The sequence below is a fragment of the Wyeomyia smithii genome, chromosome 2 (genome assembly GCF_029784165.1).
Source record: "Wyeomyia smithii strain HCP4-BCI-WySm-NY-G18 chromosome 2, ASM2978416v1, whole genome shotgun sequence".
NCBI lineage: Eukaryota > Metazoa > Arthropoda > Insecta > Diptera > Culicidae > Wyeomyia > Wyeomyia smithii.
In genome coordinates, this window is record NC_073695.1 from 43155577 (window position 1) to 43170646 (window position 15070).

General features: G+C 38.2%; 1 protein-coding gene across 1 annotated transcript; it reads right to left on the reverse strand.

The window, feature by feature from the left end:
* Positions 1-5470: 5470 nt before the first annotated feature.
* On the reverse strand, positions 5471-7003 carry LOC129719580 (uncharacterized). The gene has a single exon (XM_055670974.1). The coding sequence runs from the start codon at positions 7001-7003 to the stop codon at positions 5471-5473; it is 1533 nt and encodes a 510-aa protein (XP_055526949.1).
* Between the last annotated feature and the right edge of the window lie 8067 nt (positions 7004-15070).

Genomic DNA, 15070 nt, shown 5'->3' on the forward strand with positions numbered 1-15070 from the left:
TGACGAACGACAACGGCCAGCGATGCGTCAACTTCGCACCTTCTTTCCCCGTGAGGACATCCACAAAACCACCTGGAGATCACCTGACCAACGTACAGCAAATCAAATTGACCATGTGCTCATCGACGGCCGGTTCTTCTCAGACATTACAATCGTACTTACCTATCGCGGTGCGGATATTGGCTCGGACCACTACCTAGTTGCGGTATCATTGCGCTCAAAACTGTCGCCCGTATACCACGCGCGACATCGCCGAACCACGCGGCTCAACATTAAGCAGCTCCGAAACCCCCAGGATGCGGAGAAATACGCGCAACAGCTTGAAGCGGTGCTACCCACGGCAGAGGGACTAGGCGCATTGCCTCTCGAAGACGGCTGGTGCAGCATTCGCAAAGCTATCGGAGAGGCCGCAACGGTGACACTAGGAGTGGAAGCACCGAGTTGCAGAAACGACTGGTATGACGGGGAGTGCGAGGCAGCGGTGAATGAGAAGAACCGGACCTGGGCGATATACCTGGCCAGATCAACGAGAGAGAACAAGGCCAATTACAAACGGGCACGGAACGACATGACCACGATTCTCAGACGAAAGAAGCGCCAGTAAGAGGATCGTGAACATGAGGAGCTGGAGCAGCTGTTCCGTGCCAGTGAAACGCGGAAATTCTATGAGAAGGTAAACCAGTCCCGCAGAGGCTATGTGCCGCAAGCCGACATGTGCAACGACGCGGATGGGAACCTTAACACGGTTGCCAGCGAGATGGTCGACAGGTAAAAGGATTACTTCGATGGACACCGGAATGGCGAAACAGCAAACAGAAGTGGAGCAGGAACTGACCTAGGAGCACCACCAGCGGATGACCGAGTACCATCCCCCGATATTCATGATGCTATTTGTGAGCTCTTAAAACATGGAAGAGAGGCGCTGGCAAGAGCGCTGCACTGGGTCATTTGCAGGATTTGGGAGGAGGAAAAACTGCCAGACGAGTGGTATCTCGCTCATCAATTCCGCCTACAAAATACTTTCACAGATCCTGTTCCGTCGTCAATCACCTCTAACCAGGAGGTGCGTGAGTCAGTACCAAGCGGGTTGCATGGGAGCCCGTGCCACCACGGACCAGACCTTCTCAATCCAACAGATCTTACAGAAATGTCACCAGTACAACGTGCCCACCCATCACATCTTCATCGACTTCACGGTGGCCTATGATACAGTCGATCGAGAACAGCTATGGCAGATCATGCACGACAACGGATTTCCGGATAAACTGACTCGATTGAGTGCGCAACATGGCGCAAGTGATGTGCTACGTACGTGTTTCGGGGATAGTCTCGAGTCCCTTTGAATCGCGCAGAGGGTTGAGACAAGATGATTGGCTTTCCTGTTTACTGTTTAACATCGCCCTTGATGGTGTGATCCGGAGGGCGGGCATCGACACGGGGGGCACGATTTTCACAAGGTCTGTTCAGCTTCTGGGCTTCGCGGATGACTTTGATATCGTAACTTTGCGACGGCGGAGGGAACTTACGCCCGACTGAAAGCCGAAGCTGAACGGATCGGACTGCGGATAAAAGCGTCGAAAACAAAATACATGCGAGCGAGAGGCTCCAAGGAGAACAACATCAGCCTCCCAACTCAAGTCTCTGTAGACGGTGATGAGCTTGAGGTGGTCGACGAGTTCGTGTATTTGGGGTCACTGGTGACCGCCGACAATAACACCAGCAAAGAGATCCAGAGACGCATCCAGGCAGGAAATCGTGCCTACTTTTCACTTCGGAATACACTTCGATCGAATCGAGTGCGACGACGCACGAAGTTGACGCTGTACAAAACCCTGATAAGACCGGTAGTCCTCTACGGGATCGAGACAACAACGCTTCTCGCGGAGGACCTTAACGCTCTTGGAGTTTTCGGAAGGTGCTGCGGACCATCTACGGTGGAGTACAGACGGACGACGGAGAATGGCGACGGCGCATGAACTATGAAATGCACGCAACCGAGCAACATGGCGACAAATTCTTGATACAGCACGAGCCACCACGGCTCTCGTCTGATTGGTATGTAAAGTAACCACTGTGCAACGGGCTGCGGCTACGTTCATTCATGATAATGTGATTCATTCATGATTAACAGTGTGATGAATATGGGGGCGTCATGAGATTAAAAATAATTGGGCAGTGATTCAAGTTTTGAGATGGATATGGAAGCGTTGTGAAAAATTGTTTGTTCTACTAAATTCAGGATAAATCTAGCTAAATTTACTAAATATACAATGCTGAATGATTCCATAAGAGCAGTTTAGTTGTTCAATGATTTCGTGAAAATTTGGTGTTCAATCCGTGCATTTTTCTCGAATATCAGCTATAGGGTTTGCAATCCCGGGAACGATTTCCCGGAAAATACCTTTTCCCGGGAATAGAAATATTCATTCCTGGGATCCCGGGATTCCTGAGTTCTTCGAAAACTTTCGCAAGATTTAATATAATTTCCCATAAAATATTGCAAAAAAAACTAAACGTATCAAAAAGCAAAACTTACTTCGTCAAAGTGTATCAATATTTGTCAAGGTGTAAATATTTGCTTGAAAAGACGTTCAATATTTGCTTGTCGTGTAATATCAAATTATTTACTTAAATTTTTTGTCAAAATATTTGCTGCCTTATTCAATAAACTAAAAATTATGCAAATATTTACTTCGTCTAATGTCTTTTTTGCTAGTTAGTTAGCGAATAATTGCCTGATTTTTTTCTTTGTTCATTGATAAAAATGTTTGAAACCTGTAAACCGCTTTATCTTCAGCAAACTGAAAGTAGTGAACACTCCAGGATCTTCACCAGCGGTGATTCAGCGAACTTAAGCAAAGTTTTACAGAAGGAAATTACATTATTTAGGCCTAACGGAAAATTGTCAATTCCCGGGAAATGAGAATTTTTATTCCCGTTTCCCGGGAAATCAATTTCCGGGAATATTGCAAACCCTAATCAGCTTAATGAGATGAATAATGGAGCAGTTCCCCTATGTGTGCTATGTATTCTTTCTTGCGACAAAAAAATCTCGATTTTCTCAGCATCGGCTGAACCGATTTGATTACTTTAAAATACGTTTGAAAGAACTTAGAGTCTAGTAAGTTGATGCAAAAAATCAGTCTGATCCAGTGGTTGGTTCAAAAGTTACGTAAAAATTGTGATCATTTTATTCAAGAAGTAATGAACTAATCGATTTTTTTTCAACGACGTGACTGATTTAAGAACTTCTGGAGCTAGATGCGTTTGTGAGGAATTGTAGACTAGATTTTTGTTTCAAAAGACATTTGAAATTAAATTTTAAATAAAAATGTTATGTAAAAAACGCTCTTTCGGAAGTACCTATCAATATCGCGGAGGGAACTGAATGATATTTTACGAACAGTGTACAAGAACAATCTAACAATACGATTTCGACCGATATAAAAGCATAAACTGATTAAATATTTGAATAGGTATGTATTTTCGTTCATTAGATAGTAAAAATATTTTTCGATTATCTCAGCAAAGGCTGCATGGATTTGATTATAACATCTGCATTTGGAAAGTCTTTAAGGCTTGTAGGTCATTATCGGAAATCTTTTCAATCCGATGGTTCATACAAAAGTTTCGTACCAAAACGTGTATATTTCTTAACAACGGCTTGACCAGTGCAAGCAGTTTTGGTACTAGAAGTGTTCGTAAGGATACTCAAAAATCCATGCTAAATCCACTTCAGTATAGCCAAGAGCGCCAATATACTCGCTACGTACCGTTGCGCTGTGGTACAATAAGGCAAAAAGTGGAACTTAATTCCATAGTGCCTTTTACCTTTATCCTAGCTTAAAAGTATCTTCGGAACAATTGTTTTCATGAATGACATAATAGCATAATCGCAAATTGTGAAAAAATTTGAAAAGTTTACTAGACTAAAAATAAAAGAAAATACTTTTTTGTGTTAAGAGATAGAAGAATAGTTTATTCAAAAAACTTATAGAAAATTCAAAAATATGAAACTTTGTTGAACAAATGAAAATCCTATCTTTTTTCGGTACAAAGTTATAAAGTCTATTATATGGAACTTACTTAAAATTTAGTTTTTTGACTTAACTTTTGTTAGTTGCATTTTACACGAAAGTGTTGTGCTCAGGAATTGTTAGGGTTCACAAAACACATATTTTTGTCAAAAACCATATATCTCCAGGGCTTTTCCTTACAAAGTTATATCATATTTTAGCTTATGTTTTCGATAATTTCAAAAACGTATAGGTTAAAAAGAGACAAGTGGAATCATGATGTCAATACTTCTCCTTGAAGTTTGGCTGAAGTACAGTAAACTCCTTTAGGTTCCAATTGTTCCAATTCACCCATATTAGAGTACGGCGAGCATATGTTACAGTAGGTTTTCATATATCAATAATACTAACTTTTTTGTGTTAAGAGATAGAGGAATAATTTATTCGGCAAAGTTTTCAAACGTGCAACAATATAAAACTTTGCCGAACAAACAAAATTCATATCTTCATTGGGTACAGAGTTACAGAGTGTTTTCTGTAAAAGTTACTTAAAAGTAAATTTAATGCACTCAACTTTTGTTAGTCACATTTAACAAGAAAACGTTGTTCTAAAAAAGCATTTGGGCATACAAAACACACGTTTTTGTTGAAGGCCACACATCTCCAGGACTTTTTTTTACTTAGTTATAGCATGTTTTAGCTTATTTTGATAACTTGTTTGTTTGTCGACTGTAGCGGTTAATTTTGTAGATTTATCGGCTTAATCAGTCCGTGTATAGAAACAAAAACGATTTTTTGTTTCTTAATCCGACAGTTTCGGTGACTTTATTTCACCTTTTTCAAGGAGTCTAAAAATATACATTACTTGTAGTTTTCCTTTTTCTGTTACTGTTTTGAGTTTTTTGTATGTGTTTGTACTTACAGAAAAGATTATCGTTTTATTGTTCAGTGTGTTGGTGTCCAACATAGGTTGTCTGGTGTGTATTGCAAATGGCGTCTTAATTTGGCTATGTGTAAAAATAGATTTTCTTAAATTTAAATTCGACTGTTTCTTAACAAACTGTACTCACTGCATATGTCTCTATTTTTGTGTGCACTATACTGTATAACAGTTATCACTTTTTCCTAGCACTGCTTTTTCTAGCACTATATAACTTCAAGCGGTATTCAATTAATCAGAGCAATAGGTTTTGTGTCTTTTCCAGTAGTCTACTATTTCTTGACAGTTTGTTGTGAGTGTGTTGGAGAGCTACGCTAAAAACTTTAGGTTGTGGTTGCATATTGGTTGTTGTGTTTATCGGTTTTGTTGTGATTGATATTTCTTATTGTGTGTATAATACCAGCATATACAGTGTTGAGTCCCTCTGTGTCTGTGCGTTTGTTGATACTATTTTCTGTGTTGGCAATATGGCATACTTCTATAAACGGTAGAGCGTGTGGTTTGTCGTGTCTGTCTATAATTTTCGTTTGGTGAAATCGAATCTGTGATTTTGTGTGATGCTGTGGTACATTAGTGCTGTTTTTTCTTTTAGTGAACTAATTTGTGGATCTGTTGCGTTGTAACCTTGCTGTAGTAGTTTGTCCCAAGTGTTGTAGTACGTTCGGTGTCCGCTGATTCTTGTTTTAAGCATGTTTGTTGTCATTCCTACGTAGCAGGCGTCGCAGTTTTTGCATGGTATCTTGTATATGACGTTGTTTTGGTGCTCCTGGGGGACGGGGTCTTTAACTTTTGGGAGTAATTGTCCAACTGTTTTTATGTTGCGGTGTGCTAGTCGTATGTTTTTGTATTCGTTTTTCAGGTGTTTGTCGATTCGGTTCGACAGGTATGGAATGTATGGTATTGAACGGTAAGTATATTTCAGGTTTTCATCGGATGATTCTTGTAGTGTAATAATGTTTTCTTGCCTGCGGTTTATGAGTCTGTTCCTGAGCGATTTTGGGTAGTTGTTGAGACTCAATTGTTGGTGGATGATACGGGCTTTGTCGGCGTCTTGTAAATGAGTGGATAGTTTGTCGACTCGTCGAATGAAATTTTTGGCCATGTTTATTTTTTGATGGAGCGGGTGGAACGAGTTATAATCCAAGAACCTGCCACTGGCTATCGGTTTCATATACCATTCTGTTTGAATTTTTTGGTTTTCCTGTCTTATCAGTGTCATGTCTAGGAACGGTAGTCGTTTGTTGTTTTCCATTTCATATGTAAATTGAATATGTTCATTATAGCTGTTGAATGTTTCTAGTACATGGCCTATCTGACTTTCAGGAATTGCTAGTAGGAGATCGTCTACATATTTTTTGATGAACGGAGGTTTGAAATTTAATGACTGTGTTACTGTGTCTAGTAGTGTTTCCATAACTAAGTCTGCTATTATGGGCGAGAGAGGATTCCCCATTCCAGCTCCAAACACTTGTTGGAAATGTTGTTCGTTGTACTTGAAGTAGCTTGATTCGATACAAAATTCAGCTATTTCGATGAACAAATCTAGGTTTATGTTTGTATTAACTTTGATCTTCTCCCATTGTGTTATTATGTTGTGTGTGACTAGGGCTTTAGGAATTGATGTGAACAGCGATATGACGTCAAGAGAAATTAGAATATAGTCTGGTGGCAGTGTAACTGAGCAGATAAAGTTGCAGAACGTGAACGAATCTTTTATGTTGTATGGACTATCAATGGAATTTTGTATGATTTTTCCGATGAATTTCGACAGGTTGTAGGCGGGAGCGGTCATGTTTGGCACTACTGGCCTTAGTGGTACATTAGGTTTATGCGCTTTGGGTTGTCCGTATATTCTGGGGCATATGGCATTATATGTAGTTAGTCGTGTTGCTGTCTGTTTGTCGATAAGATTCAGGTTGAGTAGTCGTTTGGCGAATTCGTTATTTGTTCGTTGGTATCGTGATGTTGGATCGCGTGGTATCGGAAGATATGTTTTGTTGTCGTTGAGCATGCTGAGCATTTTCTGTTTATAGTCTTCTGCAAGCATTATGACCGTTTTATTGCCTTTGTCCGTTTGAATCGTGAGTACATCTGGATTTTCTCGAAAGAATTGTTTTGTAGTTTTTATAGCCTTTTCACAGAATTTTGTCAGCTCACCTTTTTCTGTGTTGTTTTTATTGTAGTGGATGTAATTTTGAACTGAGTTTGCTATTGCGCATCTTGTGCGGTCTTGGATTGAAACGTCTGGATTAGTTTTAAGTATGCTTTAGATGTCGGCTAGGAGATGATAAAAAGGTATGTGGGTGATGTTGGTTGGTAGTGCGAATTTTTGGCCTAAACTGAGCAGTATTTCTGTTTCTTTTGGAAGTGATTTTTGAGTGCTGTTATGTATGGCATTGCTTTTACATACAGGTATTGTGCTCGATGGTTGGATATTACGGTCTAGAATTCGGTCAAATTTTCTCTTTGTGTTTTTTGATTTCTCCTGCGTATGTTTGTTTTCAAACTTTGTTTGACTGTTGAAGAATGATTCGGCTACGTTTTTTGGTATATTTGAGTTATTTATCTTTTCCGTAAGTGTATATTGTAATTGTTTTAGTATTTTCAGTTTGTGAAAAGTGTGTTTGATTTCTATGTTTAGAACTGATTTCTTGAACTTGTTTATACATTTTTCCAGCTTTTTTGTGAATGGACTGTTATCTTCCAGTAACGGGAAAACAAAACGAAAATTCGTTGTGATGTGTGCTGGGAACACGCCAGTTTTTCGACAGCGAATGAGGAAAGACTTTCGGCTTAACATGCTGCCCAGTTTGGAGATCGTATTTGCGTAATCCTTCAGCATGTTTTTCGCGTGTATGCCGTACCTGTGCTCTACGTTCTGATAGAAAGGGACTTTTAAAACGGTGGCCATGGTTATGAACTTGTTTGTTTGTCGACTGTAGCGGTTAATTTTGTAGATTTATCGGCTTAATCAGTCCGTGTATAGAAGCAAAAACGATTTTTTGTTTCTTAATCCGACAGTTTCGGTGACTTTATTTCACCTTTTTCAAGGAGTCTGAAAATATACATTACTTGTAGTTTTCCTTTTTCTGTTACTGTTTTGAGTTTTTTGTATGTGTTTGTACTTACAGAAAAGATTATCGTTTTATTGTTCAGTGTGTTGGTGTCCAACATAGGTTGTCTGGTGTGTATTGCAAATGGCGTCTTAATTTGGCTATGTGTAAAAATAGATTTTCTTAAATTTAAATTCGACTGTTTCTTAACAAACTGTACTCACTGCATATGTCTCTATTTTTGTGTGCACTATACTGTATAACAGTTATCACTTTTTTCTAGCACTGCTTTTTCTAGCACTATATAACTTCGAGCGGTATTTAATTAATCAGAGCAATAGGTTTTGTGTCTTTTCCAGTAGTCTACTATTTCTTGACAGTTTGTTGTGAGTGTGTTGGAGAGCTACGCTAAAAACTTTAGGTTGTGGTTGCATATATATAAGACGCCGACAAAGCCCGTATCATCCACCAACAATTGAGTCTCAACAACTACCCAAAATCGCTCAGGAACAGACTCATAAACCGCAGGCAAGAAAACATTATTACACTACAAGAATCATCCGATGAAAACCTGAAATATACTTACCGTTCAATACCATACATTCCATACCTGTCGAACCGAATCGACAAACACCTGAAAAACGAATACAAAAACATACGACTAGCACACCGCAACATAAAAACAGTTGGACAATTACTCCCAAAAGTTAAAGACCCCGTCCCCCAGGAGCACCAAAACAACGTCATATACAAGATACCATGCAAAAACTGCGACGCCTGCTACGTAGGAATGACAACAAACATGCTTAAAACAAGAATCAGCGGACACCGAACGTACTACAACACTTGGGACAAACTACTACAGCAAGGCTACAACGCAACAGATCCACAAATTAGTTCACTAAAAGAAAAAACAGCACTAATGTACCACAGCATCACACAAAATCACAGATTCGATTTTCACCAAACGAAAATTATAGACAGACACGACAAACCACACGCTCTACCGTTTATAGAAGTATGCCATATTGCCAACACAGAAAATAGTATCAACAAACGCACAGACACAGAGGGACTCAACACTGTATATGCTGGTATTATACACACAATAAGAAATATCAATCACAACAAAACCGATAAACACAACAACCAATATGCAACCACAACCTAAAGTTTTTAGCGTAGCTCTCCAACACACTCACAACAAACTGTCAAGAAATAGTAGACTACTGGAAAAGACACAAAACCTATTGCTCTGATTAATTGAATACCGCTCGAAGTTATATAGTGCTAGAAAAAGCAGTGCTAGGAAAAAGTGATAACTGTTATACAGTATAGTGCACACAAAAATAGAGACATATGCAGTGAGTACAGTTTGTTAAGAAACAGTCGAATTTAAATTTAAGAAAATCTATTTTTACACATAGCCAAATTAAGACTCCATTTGCAATACACACCAGACAACCTATGTTGGACACCAACACACTGAACAATAAAACGATAATCTTTTCTGTAAGTACAAACACATACAAAAAACTCAAAACAGTAACAGAAAAAGGAAAACTACAAGTAATGTATATTTTTAGACTCCTTGAAAAAGGTGAAATAAAGTCACCGAAACTGTCGGATTAAGAAACAAAAAATCGTTTTTGCTTCTATACACGGACTGATTAAGCCGATAAATCTACAAAAATATTTTGATAACTTTAAGAACGTATAAAGTGAAAAAGGGCAAGTAAAATCATGATATCAATACTTTTTCTCGAAGTTTAGCTCGAGTACTCAAAACTGTTATAAATTCTATCCGTCCCAATCCACCTAATCTTTATTCTATACGTTGTTAAAGTTACCGAAAAAAATGCTGAAATGTGCTATAACGTTGTAAGGAAAAGTCCTGGAGATGTGTGGCCTTCAACAAAAACGTATGTTTTGTATGCCCAAATGCTTCTTTAGAACACCGTTTTCATGTAAAATGTAACTAACAAAAGTTAAGTGCAAAAAATTTATTTTTAAGTAACTTCCACAGAAAACACTCTGCAACTCTGTACCCAATAAAGATATGAATATTATTTATTCGGCAAAATTTCATATTTTTGCACGTTCTAAAACTTTGCCGAATAAATTATTCCTCTATCTCTTAACACAAAAAAGTTAGTATTTTGGTATATGAAAACCTATTGTAACATATGCTCGCCGTACTCTTATATGGGAGAATTGGGACAAATGGAACCTAAGGTAGTTTATAGTGCTTCAGCTTAACTTTAAGGAAAAGTATTGACATCATGATTCCATGACTTGCACTTTTAACCTATACGTTCTTGAAATTATTAAAAAAATTAGCTTAAATATGACATAACTTTATAAGGAATAGTCCTGGAGATATATGGTCTTTGACAAAAATATGTGTTTTGTATGCCCTAACAATTCCTCAGAACAAAATGTTCGTGTAAAATGCAACTAACAAAAGTTAAGTACATAAAACTATATTATGAGTGAGTTCCATGTAATATACTTGATAACTTTGTACCGAAAAAAGATAGGATTTTCATTTGTTCAACAAAGATACATATTTTTAAATTTTCTACAAGTTTGCTGAATAAATTATTAAATAAATTAACGCAAAAAAGTTATTTTATTTTATTTTTAGTACAGTAAATTTTTCATATTTTTTGCAATTTAAGATTATGCGTGTCATTCATGCAAACAATTGTCACGAAGACACTTTTAAGCTAGGATTAAGGTAAAAGGCGCTATTGAATTAAGTTCTAATTTTTGCCTTACTGCATTGCTTGCAGTAGACAAATGTGTATTGTTGTGTGTTTATAAAACTATACAAAATGATTCATGAATGAGTATTCATACATGCAAAATGCACGAATGCATCCATTAACATTTCCCTAAAATCTATTCGTATATAAATGCTCTTCTTTACGACTCTGTAATTAAAATAAACATCAAATCTCATTTATTGTGTATTTTGCTTGGATACAGACATTTTTTTGACTTTCAGTTTACATCGATTGACAGCATATTGTTAGATCATTCAGTTACCTCCGTGGTATTGCTATGAACTGGACCTTCCCACAAGATTACATTAGGTTTCGTTTTTCAACACAACTTTTGAAATTAAAATTCAATTTCAAATGTATTTTCGAATGAAAATCTAGCCTAAAAATCTTAACAAACGCATCCAGCACCAGAAGTTCTCAAATCAGTCAAGCCGTTGAACGAAAAAAATCAAATAGTATGGCAGTTCCCATATGAACAGATCACATTTTGTTACGTAACTTTCGAACGAACCTTCAGATGAAACTAATTTTTGCACTAACTAACAAGACTTTAAACTCTTTCATACGCGACTAAGAGCAATTAAATCGATTCAGTACTAAGAAAGTCGAGATATATTTGTCGTAAGACAGAAATATACACACATACACATTCACAGTCTGATTTAGCCGGTGATTCGCCGTCGAAAGCGGCGGCCTCTTGCAGGCAAATGAATGATCTACTGATTTATACTTGCTTGAATGATCAAAATAGTGCTTGATTGGATGTTATTAGATTACCTTCATCAAACGTGTTTAAGCTACGCTACCCTGAGCATAATTAATAAAGTAGCGCAAAAGTGCCGCGAAAACAGAACAACGGTCAATTAAATTGTAAATTTTTTTTGTAGAATTAAAAATTGCACATAACAAAAATGTGAAACGAGCTTCAAAAAATTATTTAGTCGAGTGAAAACCATACCTGGTTCACAAAAGTTTAATTCTTTCAAAGGCATCCATTTTTCACATCAAATTTCAGCCAAAGAATATTCCAATTCTTGAAACAACCAAGCAACTGGATGATCTATCTGAAAAACTTAAGCCTTGAGAGATCTGAAATAACCGTTTATTGTTAAATATTTTATTTTCTCCAGTGTGGAATCACAAATTTATTATTTTTTCCAATATTTTTAAATGAAAAATAGACAATTTACTGAATGCTATATCTTAACAGCTTGTCTTTAGTGCTTGACATTGATTGCTTAGCTTAGTAGGGCTTACATACTCACAAAATTGCATTAAATCCTGAGAGGAGCCCCATAGAAGAATTAATGCGAACTCCATCATTTTGATTACAAAATTGAAAAAAATACAATTCCAAATTTTCCTATCAATATTGGAAGAAACGAAAAGCGTCCACCGACCCGGATGCGGCACCCAATCAACCATACCAAACGTAGCGAAATTGCATTTTTTTTCACCTCCTTCCTGCACCGGAATAATGAACTAATCTTCCACGAACCATTAAATTCGCTGACACCCACCCCATTAAAATGCAACAACTGCACTCAGCTTAACCGAAGTGCCTGCTAGCGGGAAGGAATTCGTCCGACGCTGCGCACTGCAACGTGGTGCCGTCGTCGTTTGCCTAATGAAGAATTGCCCCGGTGGCGACAGTGTCACGAAAAGATTAATTAAGCACCTTCGCTTTTTCCGCCTTTCTGCTGTGCTCGAAAGCTGGGCGAGCGGAATCAGCCCCGAAAAGAACACACGAAGCAGCTTTTTCAAGAAAGCGTCCGCATTTTCAACAGCAGCTGCTCTTGCAGTTTCTAGCCGGTGAAGTGAAAAGTGCGCTCAGTCAGCAGCTTCTCCGAGATGGACGATGAAGCACCCGAAACTGTATGAAAATGAGACGATCACCATCTTGAGAGGAGCCGCCCGTCGTTCCTAGGTACAGAGAGTGCACAGACAAGCACCCAGTAGGACAGCCAGAGAGGGGAAATATTTAAAACAGCGTTTTCAGATTTCCTAGCTGCGTTACTGAACGCGCTGAGTTTGCCGCTTGGAGCGGTTGTTGTTTTACAAAGGAGTCGAAAAGACGGACCGATTGGATTTTCTCGACTCAACTCGACTCCACTGGTTACGGCAAGGTTCGTGGCCGGGCAGGTGGATTTTCGGGTACCTACAAAGCATAACCAGCCAGTTATAGTTTGCCTTTAGCATTTGTTGTTTTATCCCTTTTGTGGCACAGATTGGAGCAATCTTCCGCGAGGGGGAGGCGCCCGGGTGAGCGACATAATTTCAGCGTTGGTAGTGACGAAGAGCGAAAATATTGTAATTTATTAACAAAATTATTATGGATTATGATCATTATATCCGCGAACTGCGAGTCCGGTGGGGCTTACCGTGGCATCTCCGAGGTCGTGAATGTGGAATAAAGAATAATGATGATGGTAATGTTTTGTGGTTGTGAACTCTTGCGGTTCAATTGGCTGCTTTTTTCTCTCGTGCGAAGTGAAACCAGAAAACGACCCAGAGTGTCATTCTGGTGTAAGGAAAATTTTGAGCAATTTCGAGTAGAAGCGGTAGTCGTAAAACGAAAAAGTTCTCCTTTTACAGCCTTCATAGGATCGACTGTAGGCCGCGCAGCACCTGTTGTAAAGTTAATTTGTAAATAATTTACATTTTATAGACGTTTCTATTTTCATTGTAAAGCCGTATTTTTTTTTGCAGTTTCGAGCTTCCTTTCCTACCTTTTTTTCAGGTGAAACCTTTTTTTCCGCAGACAGTCTTTGTACTTTAAACCGAGCAGACAAAAGTGCGAATGAGGTGGGAATGCGAGAGCTTGTCCTGCCTTGATTATTTGTTCAGGGGCGAATTTAACAAATCGCTTTGCTGCTGCTGTAATTTCCGGTCATCCGCTCCTAGTGTAATTGCCGCTCGCTCCGGGCCGGAGATCGTTGGGCTAGTTTATAAGGGAAACCACTGAAGGAACCTTATCGAAAAAAAGCGGCCCACGAGTGCAAAGAGTTGGGTATCGTCAGGAATGTCGGTCTGGTTGGTTTTGCTTTATTTTATTAAATTCAGTACGGTTCGATGGATGACCGTTCTTCCAATGGGATTCGGCCTTTCGTGTGGGTACTGTCGGTAATCTGAAACTGTAAATCAAAGGCGGTGAAAGTCCGCAGATCAGTGTTTGGCTCTAGCAACGGATTTCGGGGCTTTGTCGGGTTTGTAAATCAGTCTCTCTGTTAAAAGAAGGAGTTTACTTGCATGGTTGATTATTGACAGCTTGGAATTTCCTCATCTGGCGTGGAATTTTCACCCACATGTTACATGATGAGTTTCTTTGCTTTTTTCCTATTAAAATTGTTTTATTAAGCCTTTCGAGAGGGTGTTGCTTCATGATATTTTATATTTACTAGTAGTTAAAAGTAATCATGTAAAATGTCTCTTTCCTTCAACGTTATGGATCTCACTGAGAAACAATAATCTTTTCATAACAGAAAAAAATCTTTCGTAAAATTCGAAACTAAACAAAGGACAACAATATATAAGAAAAATAATTTGAAAGTCAAATCAATTAAAAAATATTTTGACATTTTGTTATTTTGATGTATTTACCATTTCTGTCATTTGACATGTTATGTCACACATTTAAGATGTTGTTAATATATTTGACATATCTGTCATTTATAACTAAGACATTTTTGACAAGAGAGCACTTGTGAAAATCAACCCGCATATATAACTATTTAAAATAAATTTGAAACTGAATCTGAATTGGTTTTACATTATCAAGAATTCGATATATTGCGAGAATTATTTGTTCAAATATATTTTCACTTAGCTAATACAATTAGCATTTGTGTGAATCTACCAGAAGATGTTCTCTCCACTGTATAAAAAAAACTTCCATCATAAAAATCAGGCGCTTCTGGTTAACAAGAACTCCAAAATTATTGACATTTATAGAATTTGCGACTATTGCTGGCACCGGTTTCGATTTGCCTGTTATCGTTTTCTTTTTCTTCAGTTCCCTGCAAACCAACTCTCGGAACCCAAAAACCATACCTTTCTTCTTCGGTGCGATAGAATCTGACCATCGCCCCGCAGAGATTGCTATTGGATTGTGTGCACCATATTTTGCAATCATACAATAAAATAACAAGAACAAGTCGGATGAAACACAAGATTTTGCTTGGGAAAGCACAGCATTTTCTTTCTATTCCGACCGCCAACCAATTCGGAGAACGGAGCGAGAGCACATGATAGCCATTAGAGAATGGATAAACT